The 16624-nt window shown below is 44.2% G+C and overlaps 1 protein-coding gene across 7 annotated transcripts in view; it reads right to left on the bottom strand.

The window, feature by feature from the left end:
• CORIN (corin, serine peptidase) overlaps positions 1 to 10224 on the bottom strand; it is a 263542-nt gene extending 253318 nt beyond the window's left edge. The window contains exon 1 of one of the 7 annotated variants that reach the window (XM_043438349.1): positions 9752 to 10224. In XM_043438349.1, coding sequence (XP_043294284.1) covers positions 9752 to 9823 — 72 coding nt within the window. In that variant the 5' untranslated portion in view covers positions 9824 to 10224. Of the gene's footprint in view, positions 1 to 9000; positions 9671 to 9751 lie in introns of those variants that run through there. The other 6 variants (XM_043438343.1, XM_043438344.1, XM_043438342.1 and 3 more) reach the window with 6 other exon arrangements.
• Positions 10225 to 16624: the final 6400 nt, after the last annotated feature.

Below are 16624 nucleotides of genomic sequence, written 5' to 3'. Positions count from 1 at the left end.
ATAGCAAATGAAGCAACGAACAAAGAATTAATCTCAAAAATATACAAGCAGCTCATGCAGCTCAATTCTAGAAAAATAAGTGACACATTAAAAAAATGGGCCAAAGAACTAAACAGACATTTCTCCAAAGATGACATACAGATGGCTAACAAACACATGAAAAGATGCTCAACATCACTCATCATCAGAGAAATGCAAATCAAAACCACAATGAGGTACCATCTCATACCAGTCAGAATGGCTGCTATCAGCAAGTCTACAAACAATAAGTGCTGGAGAGGGTGCGGAGAAAAAGGAACCCTCTTACACTGTTGGTGGGAATGCAAACTAGTACAGCCACTATGGAGAATAGTGTGGAGATTCCTTAAAAACTGGAAATAGAACTGCCATATGACCCAGCAACCCCACTGCTAGGCACACATACTGAGGAAACCAGAATTGAAAGAGACACGTGTACCCCCAAAATTCATCACAGCACTGTTTACAACAGCCAGGACATGGAAGGAACCTAGATGCCCATCAGCAGACGAATGGATAAGAAAGCTGTGGTACATATACACAGTGGAATATTACTCAGCCATTAAAAGAATTCATTTGAATCAGTTCCAATGAGGTGGATGAAACTGGAGACTATTATACAGAGCAAAGTAAGTCAGAAAGAAAAACAGCAATACAGTATATTAACACATATATATAGAATTCAGAAAGATGGTAACAATGACCCTATATGCGAGACAGCAAAAGAAACACAGATGTAAAGAACAGACTTTTGGACTCTGTGGGAGAAGGCAAGGGTGGGATGATTTGAAAGAATAGCATGGAAACATGTATATTGTCATATATGAAATAGATCACCAGTCCAGGTTTGATGCATGAGACAGGGTGCTCAGGGCTGTTGCACTGGGATGACCCTGAGGGATGGGATGGGGAGGGAGGTGGGAGGGGGAGTTCAGGATGGGGGACACATGTACACCCATGGCTGATTCATGTGAATGTATGGTAATAACCACCACAATATTGTAAAGTAATTAGCCTCCAATTAAAATAAATAATTAAAAAGAAATCAATCTGCTTCACTTTTTCAAATATAGCTACTAGACAATTTTAAATTACACATGTGGCCAACATTATATTACTGTTGGATGATGCTGCTATAGACCACAAAAGAAGCAGGGTAATGTTAAATTTCAATTGTTTTATTTTTGTCTTACTCACAGTTAGAACCTAAACGTTGAAAGCAACATGTCTTCTTTCAGTCTTCTCTAGGGAAAGCAAATGACGACACAAAATTGAGATTTCAAATCAAGAGGTTGTTACTTAGGGACATGCACAACTAAATTCTCCACTGGAAAACAGTATATTTATGTAGCAACTTGTGTTCTCACAAAGCACTTTCATAAAGCATTATTTCACTCAGCCATCAATCAGAATCCTGAGAGAGGAATATTATTCCCATTCTTCCGAGAAAGAACTTGAGCCTAATGGGAGTTTACCGGTTACAGTGGCTCCCAGCTAATAAGTGATGGATAAGAACCTGAGCCAGGCCTGTGTGCTGCAGCATCCAGGGCTGCCCTGAGCTTATCTTGGCTCGGGTTTAATGATTTAATCAAGCTCACTCTACTTCCTGAGTTCTTTTATATCTAATTCTTCCCAAATTTCAGAGATCCCAGAATTCTCTTCACCTGGAAATTTTGTTCCCTTGCCATTCTGAACACACTTTTATTATTTTTTATTTTTTAACTGTGAACACAGAGGAGTGTGTATCCTACCTACCCAGGTAAGAAAGGACTTTATCCTGTGTTAAACTCCTGCTCAGCTACAGGCATACCTGGTACTAGACAAAGACACTACCAAAAGTCAAACTACAGACCAATATCTGTGATGATATATATGCAAAAACTCTCAACAAAATCTTATCAAACTGAATCCAGCAGCACATTAAAAAAAAATCATATACCACAATCAAGTTAGATTCATCCCAGGGTCAAAAAATTAGTTCAACATACAGAAATCAATGTGATACAGCACATCAACAAATGAAAAGACAACAACCACATGATCAACCCAACATGCAGAAAAAGCATTCGATAAAATTCATCATCCATTCATGATGCCACTCTTGCCAAAGTGGACGTAGAGGGAACACACCTCAATATAACAAAAGCTGTTTCTGACAAACCCACAGCCAACAATAGAGGCATGCCTGGCTCCCAGCTTGATGTGGGCCACCTGTTGCGAGGCCCTCAACACCAAAGACTGTCTCTCTATACCTTTTCTACCATGCACAAGCTGCATGCCTGAGTGAAACACTCAGATCTGACTTAGAACCAAAGAAGATATCCCCAGACAAACCTGGCTTCTGGTGAGCAAATTTCCTTTGCTCAATCTTTCTTGGAGTTGAACAGGCCATTCAGCACTTTGGCAGAGGTCACTGTGAAAAGAAATGGCAAAGACCCACAAAGAGGGAAGCAGATACCAGCATCAGTTCAGATGCCCTTCACCCAGCAGTGCTTCTCAATTGAAAGGGAGGAGAGAACAAAAAACGATAAGGGTACAATGAGCTCCTCGTTTTTTCGGCAACATGAAAATCTAGTTTTTAGATTTAGAAAGGCCCTTGGAGGGTGTCTAGTCTAACCACCTCATTTTACACATGAGGAAACCAGGATCAAAAAGTTAATTGACTTCTGTAAAGTCTCATAGAAACTCAGTATCAGATAAAGACTAGAGCTCCCATTTCTGATTGTGTCAAATTAAACAAAATTGCTTTAAAGGATCCACAGAGAAACATTAAGTGCAATCATACAGTTTTGATTTCCAAACCACCCTACAGAGGAGTGGCATCTTGCCTGCAGGATGAGACTCTGAAATAGGTACACAACCTGAAAATCATGTACTATCGAAATAATCCTTGAAAATCCTTAAGAAAGTGCCACATTGGAGACCAACATAATTTCTGTCAATCCCACATGGTTGGTTTTTCCAATGACGGAACAAAGTCAACAGTTGAGTACCAGGTTAATTAATTGGACTGAGGTTAGAAGAAAAAAAAAAAGGCATTGATCTTTAAACACAGGATCACATGTAGGCCTGCAAGCTGGATACATATAAAAAGCACTGGAGTTCTGAAATTAATAGTGGATTCCCTTCTCTTCATTTGCGGTCTCACTCCAGGACACTGAGCAGAACAACAGGCAAAGTGACTCAGACGACGTCAAGAGTTCTCTCTCTTCCCTGTGCCCCTGATAAGAGTGTTTACCATGCGATTAGAAACGGATTTGCTTCACACACACATGAATCTCTGTTTTGTTCACTGGTGCATCCCAGGTGCCTAGTACTGTGCCTGGCACATAAATGTTTGTTGAATAAATGGATGAATCTACTCCTCTTTCTGTCCAGGCGATGTAACTGAATTCCAACTGCCACATGACCCAGCAATACCACTTCTGGGCATACACACTGAGGAAACCAGATCTGAAAGAGACACGTGCACCCCAATGTTCATCGCAGCACTGTTTATAATAGCCAGGACATGGAAGCAACCTAGATGCCCATCAGCAGATGAATGGATAAGGAAGCTGTGGTACATATACACCATGGAATATTACTCAGCCGTCAAAAAGAATTCATTTGAACCAGTCCTAATGAGATGGATGAAACTGGAGCCCCTTATACAGAGTGAAGTAAGCCAGAAAGATAAAGAACATTACAGCATACTAACACATATATATGGAATTTAGAAAGATGGTAACGATAACCCTATATGCAAAACAGAAAAAGAGACACAGAATTACAGAACAGACTTTTGAACTCTGTGGGAGAAGGTGAGGGTGGGATGTTTCAAAAGAACAGCATGTATACTATCTATGGTGAAACAGATCACCAGCCCAGGTGGGATGCATGAGACAAGTGCTCGGGCCTGGTGCACTGGGAAGACCCAGAGGAATCGGGTGGAGAGGGAGGTGGGAGGGGGGATCGGGATTGGGGAATACGTGTAAATCTATGGCTGATTCATATCAATGTATGACAAAACCCACTGAAATGTTGTGAAGTAATTAGCCTCCAACTAATAAAAAAATTTAAAAGAAAAAAAAAAAAAAGAAATAGAATGGGGCTCTTAAGTTCTCAGAGTGTTATATTGCCCCAGCCAGAAAAATTCACATTGAACTGTTCATAGAGATTGTTCAGTATTCATGGGGTTCATGGACACACGATTCAAGTTTTCTGGTGCTATCAACCTTTAAGATGCAGCTGTGACACTTTAGCAGAATGACCTTCATGGCTCTGGAGAGCCTAGCACCATTTACTTTCACAGCTGTATAAGGACTCTTCTTTAAAACTCTCCCAAGTGCTAGAAACAAAAGGTACTCTCTAAATGCTGTCAGCCCAAAAGTTCAAAGGGGACCCAAGCTAAGCTCAAACTAGTGGTATCAAAATAACCTTTACAACCCATAGCTATATTTTCTGCCCTACTCTTAAGCCAGCCTGTTGGCTGACTGGCCCTTTTCCACAGACGTCCTCTTGAGCTGCTTCTAAGTTCCAGCACTGATACTGAATGGCCAGATGGATGACCTACAGGAGCACCCTGGATCCCCAGCTAGCCCCAACCAGCACTGATACTGCACTTGTCACCACCAGCTCTGATGGTTTGAAGATGGAGAAATGTACAGCAGGAGAATATTCAAACAGCTGCTGAAAGGTGATCTGAGGGAGGTCACTGCCAGCAGGCTCAGAGGAAAACATAATTTATAGGCATCCTTCAGCAGAGCTCAGAGCTGAGCAAACATGGCTACAGAGCCCTCAGGGATGTGGCTGCCAGATACGCCAGTGCTCCAGGACAACAGCAGCTCTTTCTGAGCAAAGAGAAAGAAGTAGAGACAGGAGACTGGGCTGGGGACAGTGACAGGCTCAGGAAAGGGCAGCTGACTCAGCAAGCCAGCCCATGTACTCTATACCCATGTGGAAAGCACACATAATCTCCCAACCTGCATGGTGGTTGCCTATAAGAATAATAAATATTATGGACTATGCACTAAAGCAGATTTAGCAAAGTCTTAGGAACAGAATAAACTTAAGGCAGGGAAAGGATTACCTGTTTACTCATCTGTATTGGCTTGAATAAAGTCCCTCAAAAATTCATGTCTACCAGAACTGATGCTTCTGAACTGTGGTGCTGGAGAAGACTCTTGAGAGTCCCTTGGACAGCAAGGAGATCAAACTAGTCAGTCCTAAAGGAAATCAACCCTGAATATTCATTGGAAGGACTGATGCTGAAGCTGAAGCTCCAATACTCTGGCCACCTGATGTGACGATCTGACTCATTGAAAAAGACCCCGATGCTGGGAAAGATTGAGGGCAGGAGGAGAAGGGGGCCACAGAGGATGAGATGGTTGGATGGCATCACCAACTCAATGGATATGAGTTTGGGCAAACTCTGAGAGATGGTGAAGGACTGAGAAGGCTGGCGTGCTGCAGTCCATGGGGTGTCAAAGAGTCAGACGTGACTAAAAAACAACAAAATGAAGGGTTATTGGGACATAACCCCACTGTAAGTGAAAATAGATCAATACTGTCATTCTTATGGAAAATCGAACATACGGGTACATACGGGTACATATGGAGAGGGAAATGGCAACCCACTCCAGTGTTATTGCTTGGAGAACCCTATGGATGGAGGAGCCTGGAGTGCCTCAGTCCATGGGGTTGCAAAGAGTCAGACATGACTTAGCAACTGAACAATGGGTACATAAGAGTGAGAAGAGCCTCCCTCTATTATATCAGAATTTCTGCTCTAAAACCAGGAAAACCATCAGCCATAAATCTCACTGTGAAAGGAAAAGGATGCTACATTAGCAAAAATCATCAGTGATGGGAGACTTTCTAAGGATTTTGTGACTAATACACACACTTGACTGATTTATAATAAATACTATGTATCATTTATTCTATAATTATATAAATTATGCCAATTATAAACAGTCATCTACCATTCAACAAATGCTCTGGCTGTGACACAACAGAAAGGATTCAGCCATACAAAACAAGAGGAAAAGAAGCAAGGGGAAGAGCTGGACAGAAAAACCTTTATCATCCAAGAGTCTCATTAAATTATCACTCAAGCAAAGAGCTCTGGAACTAAGAGAACACTCCTCAGTGAATGAGATGTTCTGTCTTAACTGTCTATAACCACTGGTCACATGTGATTACTCAGCACTTGAAATGTGGCCAGTAAGACTGAAAAACTAAATTTTTAATTTTATTTTGATTCATTTAAATGACCATAATAATTAAATAACCACATGTGGCCAGCAGCTATTCTATTGGAGGGCACTGCTCTAGAATCACAGAAGGCTGGCTGTGGAGACAAACCTGAGAGCCTCAGAAATCTGAGAAGTGACCAGCCCCACAAGTAAAAACAGGGGAAGGAGGCTTCACAGAAGGTACAGCTGTATGTAGAGTATTTCTAGGACATATTTGGGCTTCCCTGGTGGCTCAGATGGTGGAGTCTGCCTGCAATGAAGGAGACACAGGTTTGATCCCTGGGTCAGGAAGATCCCCTGAAGAAGGAAACATCAGCCTACTCCAGAGTCCTTGCTTGGGAAATCCCATGGACAAAGAAGCCTGGTGGGTTGGCTACAGGACATATTTATTTCCTTAATCTTCACATGCTCTTGTAGATAGTCAGTGATCATCCCCATCAGCTGGATGAGGAAATCAGGGTTCAGCAAGATTCTCTGACTTGCCCAGGACCTTGCAGCTTTTAAAGGCTAGGGCCAGAGATCTGAATTTGGCTTTGACACCAAAATCCACACTGTAGTCATCAAGGCACTCCATTTATAGCACCTTTCACTCTTGTGATGTCTTCCATTTCCACCCTCTCTGAAGAGTCTAAAACACAGAAGTGGGTATGCATGGATGAGTGCATATATGTGTGTCTGAGTAGAGTTTGCAGAACAGGTACAGGTCTGAGAATTACTTGAGTGTTTAGTGTGGATCTAGTATTCCATACAAATCAGTATCCTCTAGCCAGCCAGCCCCATTTTCCACTTAATCAGGAAGAACAGGAGGCAAGAATGAGTACCTGTTGACTAACTTATTAAGACCAAATTGGCAGATTAAATAAACCTTCTTCCTGGGACACATTTAGCACTATTTCTATCACCCAGATTTCCTGGTCCTCAGGGAGCCCCCATTTCCCTGGCCACAGTGACACCTAGAAACCCAGGGACTACAGGTCTTCACAGCAGGGGAGGCTGGAGGTAAGGGAGTGAGGAAAACCGAACGACGGGCTTCCTAAGACATGGTACGTAGGTTTGAAAATAACTGGTTTCAAATCAAGAGTGACAATGCTAAATCTGGGCTGCTCAGCTTCTCCCCCAAATCTCCTGTTTGTCTCCAGCAGTGGAAGAGGGCAAGTGTGGGTCATTAGATCCCGCAAGTGTGGAAATCAGGTGAAGCTACGGTGGGAAAAGTGGCCCTCCCGAGACAAAACCACACGTGGTTTGTAGTGGAGGCGTGGATGCCTGCTGTGCTGTTAATAAGATTTCTGCAGTATTATGAAGAAGGTTTCTAATTGAACTAACTGTGCATCCCTTAAAAAAGTTTCATTATGCCTGGAAATATACTTGATGAGATTAATAAAGCAATTCTTATTTGTCTAACCTCCTGGAAGTTTAACTGAGCCTTTCATCCCTGTCCTGTGCTCCGATCCTGCAAGGAACCCTTTGGGAAGAGCCCCTTCCCCCGAAATAAAGCTTTACAGCATTTTGAGGTTGTGAGACTTATGTGATTCCACACCCAAATAACTCTGAAAACAGTTCATCCTGGTGCAGCTCTTGGTGTGTCCTGGGGAGAATTCTATGGAAAACTAGCTTAGCCCAGTAATCACATTTGCCTACCCAGATAGTCTAACCTCTCAAGCTCCAGGAACGTGGCTGTGGGGACTGATTTCTAGTCTAACTTTACACAACAGAACTATTAACACCAAATAGTACAACTTAGCTGGTGATTGTTCTGTTGTGACAAAAACTGATTCTATAGCTTTTTAAAAACCCATTGTTTCCTCTCATTTTCTCTGGGCTATTCCCCAAAGTGGGGCTTCCCTCATAGCTCTGTTGGTAAATCATTTGCCTGCAGTGCAGGAGACCTGGGTTTGATTTCTGGGTAGGGAAGATCCCCTGGAGAAGGAAATGGCAACCACTCCAGTATTCTTGCCTGGAGAATTCCATGGACAGTGGAGCCTGGAGGGCTACAGTCCATGGGGTTACATGGGGTCGCAAGAGTCAGACATGACTTAGTGACTAAACCACAATCATTCCCAAAAGTAATGTGTTGCAACATCTTTAATTTCTAACACCTTCAGCTAAAATGTATGTTTCTTTGGGAAATGACCGCCACTAAGTCCTGACTTAACTCCCTTTCTGGTGGCAGTCGGCATTCCTTTGCAGTTTTGCTTCCATCAGTGAATTACTTTACCATGGAGGGGTCGGGGGAGACTACAAACTACAAATGCGCACAGAGAAGTTGTCTGGTCTTATTCAAGAGTGAGTTTGTCTTTGTAGTACATTGTTCTCGGAAGTTTCCCGCGGGAGGAAAGCTCCACTTTGAATTGACAGGACAGCTTCCCTGGGAATGCCGCCTGGCGGCTTCCCCAATGAGCTCCTAGCTCTGAGCGCGCAGGACTCTGTCCTGGAATACCGAGTAGTGCAAAAAGCGCCTACATCGCCATCCACCGGCCGGGAGAGGGTGGCGTCCGGAGTGCACAGTTCGCCGCAAGAGCTGGGAACGAGTCCTGGCAGGATCCGACCCAACACACCTAACCCTCGCAGCCCTCCATCCCCGCCCAGAGAACAGTCACTGGTACGCAGCTCCGCGCTGCCGGGACCCCGCAGCAGCGAGTGGACTCCGGGACCCTCCTGACATCAAACAAGAAGAGCGGCGCGAAAGAGACCCAGTTCCTGGGGGATCAGGCCAGTGAGGACCTGCCATGTTCCTCTTCCCTACCTTTCTTCTCCCAAATCAGGGGCAACGCTGTCCCTTCCCAGGACAGGAGCAGAGCCTGCCGAACCCGGAGTAGCTCGAAGCTGCGTCCCCCAGCGGCCCCGCGCTCCTTGCGCCCAGGGCCGGTACTCGCCGCCAAGTTTGCGCACAGGGGACGCAGGAGTTGCCAGCACCCTGCAAGTGGGACCAGTCCTAAGATGCCCACGCTCAGATGGTCCAGTGATCACCGGCACCACTGGTGGCAGGGGAACTGAGCGTGAATCCGGGAGCTCCGAGGGACGGAGACTCAGGCGCGCGCAGTTGAGAGAGGAGGCTTATGTCTGGGACAGGCGATGCTGCGCGCTCCTTCCAGATGCGCAGAAAAGAAGCCTCGGCCCCCCAGGAGGCTGTTTGCAACGGCTCCTTCAGCAGCCTCCTCAGGAGCCCGGCGCCGCCAGAGTCCACTTGACGCGTGGAGGGCTCCGTGCTGAAGTGGGGCAGTGGGCGTGGGGCTGGGGGTGCGTACCTGGGACGTGACGACGCCCCTGGCAAGGAGAGCGTGGTCTCTGGACCGACCTGGCTCGAGGGCTAAAGGAAACCCTATCCATGACCCTGCGCCCAAGGACTGATTATAGCGTGGGGCTGGGACAGCCGAAGCTCTCCGACGGTGGGGGAAGGTGGCACCCAAGGGGAGGAGGGGGCGGGACAGGAAGGATTGACCCTGGATCCATCCGGACTCGGAGGTCATCCGACCTGTCTGGAGGCAGGATCTTACCCGCTCCGGGGCCAGGGCTGGGCGGTAGCGCTCTTCCGGAGCCAGGGCAGGGGACTGTTTCGTGGAGAGCATGTCTCGCTTTTTCCTCCGTCCACTCTTGGTCGCTTTTCTCTCCTCGGTGTGCCCCTGGGAGAGGCACTACGAATGCCTTGCTCCTCGCTCAGGAAGAGACAAGTTGCACTTGAAGGGACAGGGGCCCCACATTTTGTCTGCTCGTCAGATCCTACCCGCGGACCACTCCCTCCCTTCCCCCGTGTCCCTAGGCCCCACCCACAAAAACCCTTGATGACAGATCCTCCTCAACCCCACCTCTTCTAGGCTGTTATTCAAATAAGTTATTCTTCAGGGGCTGGGGGGGAAGCCAAGTGGACTGCTGGTCCCCCACCCAAACCCTCCCCCACACTAACGACCCGCGACGACAGCATGGAGAGGGCGAAACCTGAGCGTCTGGGCTGGGGGAGACAGATTAACTGGGAGCAAAGGAGTTGCTTCTCATCTCTCCCAGATCTCTTCACATCCTAGACCAGTCTCTTGGCCCAAGCATAGCCAAGTAAAAATCAAAATAACTGCAGCCACTGGCAATTAAGGGCCAAGTTTGTTATCCCAACAAAACTTTTGTACATTTTCTAGGGTAAGCATTGTTTGCTTTAGGCAAATGGAATCGAGAGTCTATGTTTAGGGAAGAAACTGCTTTTGCAAGACTGCCTGAGACTTTGCTAAGGCTGCAGGGACCCGGGAGTAAAGCAGAATCAGCTTCCAAACACCTGGTGGCAACTTCATGCCCAGGGCTTCCACAGGCTGAACCCTAGAGGCCAACAACTCTGTGCCTTTCTGTCACTCAGCAGCAGCCGCTCCCCCTCAGGCAGCTTCCAGCAGAGCACTGCAGGTATTTACAATGATAAAGACTATCACCTGAAGCCCAAGAGAGTTGTCCTAGGTTTGGCAGAAAAGTACTACATTGAGTTTTTCTGAGAAATATTTTTTTTTTTATCCAACCTCGGTCAAGATCTAATGAAAATTTCACAAATCACTCATGAGGTTATTGAATAAATGCATCTCTGGCATTCTGGAGGCAGCTATGAATAGTCAATGAAATAAGTACCAGGCACCTGTTCCCTCAATATTACAGCTGGAGAGGGGGATAACTTGTAGAATTGGGGGTGGGGGAATCAGTATTTTGCTTCCGAAGTGAAATGAGAAAGTAGAAAATGTAATAAGTGCATCATACAATAGTTGAAATAGGGAGAGAATCAAAGTAACTAGCCTAATTTTAAGTTTACACAGTTAGCAAGTACGGAGCTGGAATTCTGCAGAGGCGGTGTAATTTCAGGCCTATGTTCTAAAATATTCTCATCACACGTCATCATTACCACAGGAACACCAGCCTGAGATCAAGAGCCTAAACAATTTGTCCATGAGCAAACCCCCTCGTCTTTCACTGCCAGTCAACTCCGTCTATAAAATGAGGATTGGATTCAATCTTCAATGTTTCTACAGGCATTCTGAAGCCAAGGATGGATTGTTTATTCACCCCTTTTCGCTTCCACTTTCTGCCCTCTGGTGGAGGTGCTACAGAAACTGTGACATTCAAGTAGCTACGTCAGGGACTCTGAACTAGCTACTACTATATAGGACCATCCTTCAGAGAACCAAAGCTGAGTGCACTAATAGTGTAAAACAGCATTTTCTAAGTTTCCTTTTAGCAAGAAACCCCAACCAATTCTAGGTACCAGTGGCATCAGAGTAAATATCTGAGGTAGTCTTTGCATGAAGGCAAACAGCTACTTTTATATGCTTTGTAACAAACTTCTTTGATATAAGGAATCATAACAAATGTTAGAAACCTCATAACATAGGTTATGTTATGAACCAACTTGAACCAACTTGAATTTGCAGAGAGCTTACAATAATATTCAATGACCTATGAATTATTCCTTTTTAAAAAATTTGCCATGTTTGCTTTTCAACTTAAGAGTGAAAACCATCACCTAGTTTCTTATAATACTTTTCGTTTTACATAAAAAAATATTTGCGGCCTTTTGAAATTTTTATTGTCTAATATTTCAAACATATATCTATTTGGATGGCTTAAAAGAAAAAAAATCTTAATGGGATTTATAGGTAAATTAACTTAAAGGTAGTGAGTATACCTCTAGAAAGGGTGACCTTACAGATCAAACGTGGATCACATTGCATATCACAGACCAATCTTAGTGCTTAGTACTACAAATGAAGGCCATTTGAGAACAGGAAAGAGACATCTCAGAGCAGCAGCCAGTGCTCCAGGATGAAAACAGCAAAGCAGCAGCTAAAACAGATATGTTGTCCCAAGACTTACCAATTTACCTATTCATTCAACTAACACTCATTTAAGATTTGTTAGCTGCCAGATGAACAAAATAGAGTTCCTGTCCTTAGAGAACTTTCTGAAATAATAAATACATTAAACAAACATACACAAATGTAAATAAACTATGGAAAAATACTTCCAAGTAAGCTAAGAATCTATTTTAGGGAGTTTAAGCTGAGATCTAAAGATACAAAGCCTTTAGAATAAAAAATATATGAAGAACACAGCAAGAAACAGGCAAATTGGACATTTACCTATTGCAGGGAGAGTTTACTTAAGAGGCAAAAACAACATATCCACATCTGGAGTAATATATTCCAGCACGATGAAACGTTCTGTATATGATACAAGTAACCCATGTAGACATTGTTTGCTGTATATACTATTTCTGGGGTATTAATCCCTTACTCTATAGAGTAGTCCCTGGGAAGAAGGTAGTAAGAACTGGCCCATAAAAAGTTTCAAGGGACTTTTGTTTCTAGCACCCTCACACACCTGGTGCTAGTCTCCCCCACCCCCAGGGCTGCCCACATCCTGTCTAGCTTTCCTAAGAATGCTCCTTTATTCTCACTCAGCTGTGTCTTTGCAACCCAATAGGCAAGAATACTGGAGGTGACATTTCCTTCTCCAGAGGGATCTTCCTGACTCAGGAATCGAACCTGAATTCCTGCACGGCAGGCAGGCGGATTCTTTACTGCTGAGCCCCTGGGGAAACCCCTTCCTGAGGATACCCCCTCAATGACAATGACTACAGGAGCAAAAACTGAGATGTCCCAGTTTACAATTCGTTTTTCTGATTTGTGAATCAATCTGTAAGAGAACTCACGACATTAAGTCACATTTCTCTATTATCATAGCTAAGAATTTCTAAGCACTGTATGCCAGACACTTCACAAAGTGACATGTGTATTTTTTCAGTTTTGAATTCTTGAAGCAAACCTATTTTCTCTGTTGTAAAATGAGAATGGCCCCACTGTATAAGCTGTCATGGGGGCTAAACAAACCCAAGAAGTGCTTTAAAGCAGTTACAGACATAGCTAATGGGAACCTGCTGTAGGGCACAGCAGACTCAGCCTGGTGCTCTGTGATGACCTGGACGGGCGGGATGGAGCGGGACGGGGGAAAGCGGTCCGAGAAGAGGATGTATGTACACACGTGGCTGATTCATTTAACTGCACATTAGAGACTAATGCAACATTGTAAAGCAATGATACTCCAATAAAAAAAGTTAAAATAGTGTAGACACAGAATAGCTAACACTTATTGGACACTACTATTTCTCCTTGTTTCTGTTTCACAGATGAGGAGTAAATGAAGTCTAAGAGAAGTTAAGTAATTGCCCAAGACCTCACAACTAGAAAAGGATAGAACCAGAATTGGAGCCCAAGCAATCTGGAACTAGACTGACCTCTTAACCCCTACCTCCTGCAGTACAATTATTAAGATACTAATGAAAAATGCCCCAAAAGTTTAAAGCCCAGAATTACACTGTGAATTCACTCATTCATCCATCAAATGTCTACTGAGCACTGCAGTGAGTTGAATAGTGTCCCCAACCCCCCCAACCCCCCACAAGATTAACGTCCACCTGGAACTAAATATATAACTTTCCTTATTTGGAAATAGGGTCTTTGCCAGTGTAATTGGGTAAAATGAGATCATACTGTAGTGTGGGCCCTAACTACAGAGCGTGTTCTAAAGAGTCAGAAAAGGACACACACAGACAAGAAGGCCATGTGGAAATGGGGGTGAACACTGACGTATCTACAAACCAGGAAACGCTGAGGACTGATGCCCCAAGCTGGAAGCTGAGAGAGACGTGGAAGGCTTTCTTTCTCTGAGTCTCTGAGGATGGAGCCAACCCTGCTGACATCTGACCTCCTAAACTATGAGAGAATAAATTTCTGTTGCTTCAAGCCACTCTGTTTGTGATGATTTGTCACGGTAGCCCTAGAAAGCTAAAATCAGCATCTACTATGTGGCTAGGCACGCTTTCCCTCTCTAGAGTTACAGCAGTAAGCAACACCGCACCCCCGCCCTTGTGGAGTCTTCCTGCTCGTGAAGGAGACAGATAATAAACAAATACAGAATGTAAGATAGGTACTGTGCAGTGTTACGGGGAAAAAACACTGTGTGAAGATATACAACAGCCAGATGAGGGTAGTTAGGGATGTCTAGGAAATTTCTCCCTACAAATGTTTTAACTTAGATGAATCTAGACTGTGGAATTTCAGGCTATATTGGATCATTCTTCATAGTACCACTGAAATACATGCCTTTGCATTAATCGGAAAGAAAACTTAGCAAGAACAGCAGCTTGGCAAGCAACAGACCTAAACTTGCTCAACAGACCAAGATTCTGAAACACAGGAAAAGGATAGACACCCTTAAGAGAAAGCAGAGGGGTTTCCGGCTTCTCTCAACCCTCCCAAATTCACATCTCTTCTCAGAGGTAGTAACCAGTATTCTGCCCTTCCCTCCTCCTACCTCACAGGGAGACCCTAAGGTCCAAGGCTTCGGGAGATCTAAATCACTGTCACTCAATAGAGGCACCTTCCACAGACTCAAGAGACACAGATGCTTTTACATAAACTCTAGCTCCAGAGCTCAGGCTTCTGTTTCACTTCCTAGCACCCAGGTATGGGCAAACCTAACAGCTGAAGGAGTCCTTGGGTCATCAGAAATAACGTGAAGAGTCAAAAATTCCTATAGGGCATCTTTAAACACTAACACAGATACTTACCTCTGTTTAGAAAGTTTAACATTCATAGCCATGAAGTTCAAGCATCAGACTTCTTAGCAAAAAGCAAATATTTTTGATGTTTTGCTTCAGTAAAGTTCATTTGGCAATTTAGCAAAGATTTTACCAACTTATTTGAGATTGAAAATGAAAGTGAAGTTGCTCAGTCATATCTGGCTCTTCACGACCTCATTGACTGTAGCCTGCCAGGCTCCTTCCTCTGTCCATGGGATTCTCCAGGCAAAAGTACAGGAGTGTGTTGCCATTTCCTTCTCCAGGGGATCTTCCCCACCCAGGGACTGAACCTGGGTCTCCCTCATTGCAGGCAGACTTTACAGTCTGAAGCACCAGGGAAGCCCTTATTTGAGATTATCTAAATTTAATTTAGATTTGAGGAGTGAAATTAACTGAAATACAAACACTAGGTGGTTGTTCAATCCCTAAGTGTTTAAATTGAAAAACTAAAAGATTTCAACATAAATATGCCACAAACTCCAAAAATTAAACTAATGAACTTTTATAATGGCACAAGTAAATAGGAAAATAAGGCCATCACATTCACATTTTTATCTGTGTCATTGTGAATGGCCATTTGGTAACTTTTCCATTCCTCCCGAATTGGCTTAGATTGAAGCAAAAAGGTCAACATGTACCACTTTAATAACTTCAGAACAAATTAGCGTTAAGCATTTGGACAAAATTTAATTTCATTTTGACCTTAAAGAATTTATTTCCTCCCCTTTCACTCACTGCACAGCAGTTTCTGCAGTGTCCTCAGGTCACTCCTTCAGGGCAACAGAAACCGTGGGAACTGCAGGCCTGTGTCCCTGAATCCCAGCACAGCGGACCCTCCAGCCTGGCCTGCCTCCCACCTACCTTGCTCCCTGCTTTTACCCTCGTCTGCATAGTCTTTTCTCCACACAGCAGTCAGAAGACAGTTATCTTAAAAGAACAGTAACAAATTATTAAGTTCAGTTCAGTTCAGTTCAGTCACTCAGTCGTGTCCGACTGTTTGCGACCCCATGAATCGCAGCATGCCAGGCCTCCCTGTCCATCACCATCTCCCGGAGTTTACTCAAACTCATGTCTGTTGAGTCGGTGATGCCATCCAACCATCTCATTCTCTATTGGCCCCTTCTCCCGCCTTCTATCTTTCCCAGAATCAGGGTCTTTTCAAATGAGTCAGCTCTTCGCATCAGGTGGCCCAAGTATTGGAATTTCAGCTTCAACATCAGTCTTTCCAATGACTACTCAGGGCTCATCTCCTTTAAGATGGACTAGTTGGATATCTCTGCAGTCCAAGAGACTTGCAAGAGTCTTCTCCAACACCACAGTTCAAAAGCATCAATGCTTTGGTGCTCAGCTTTCTTTATAGTCCAACTCTCACTTCCACACATGACCACTGGAAAAACCATAGCTTTGACTAGATGGACATTTGTTGGCAAAGTAACGTCTCTGCATTTGATCTCTGGTTCCTCTGTCTTTTCTAAAACCAGCTTGAATATCTCGAAGTTCACGGTTCATGTATTGCTGAAGCCTGGCTTGGAGGATTTTGAGCATTACTTCACTAGTGTCTGAGATGAGTGCAATTGTGCAGTAGTTTGAGCATTCTTTGGCATTGCCTTTCTTTGGGATTGGAATGGAAACTGACCATTTCCAGTCCTGTGGCCACTGCTGTTTTCCAAATTTGCTGGCACATGGAGTGCAGCACTTTCACAGCATCATCTTTTAGGATTTGAAATCCCTCAACTAGAATTCCATCACCTCCACTAGCTTTATTCGT

Source organism: Cervus canadensis, chromosome 19 (genome assembly GCF_019320065.1).
Source record: "Cervus canadensis isolate Bull #8, Minnesota chromosome 19, ASM1932006v1, whole genome shotgun sequence".
Taxonomy (NCBI): Eukaryota; Metazoa; Chordata; class Mammalia; order Artiodactyla; family Cervidae; genus Cervus; species Cervus canadensis.
This window is presented reverse-complemented; position numbering and strand designations above follow the sequence as displayed.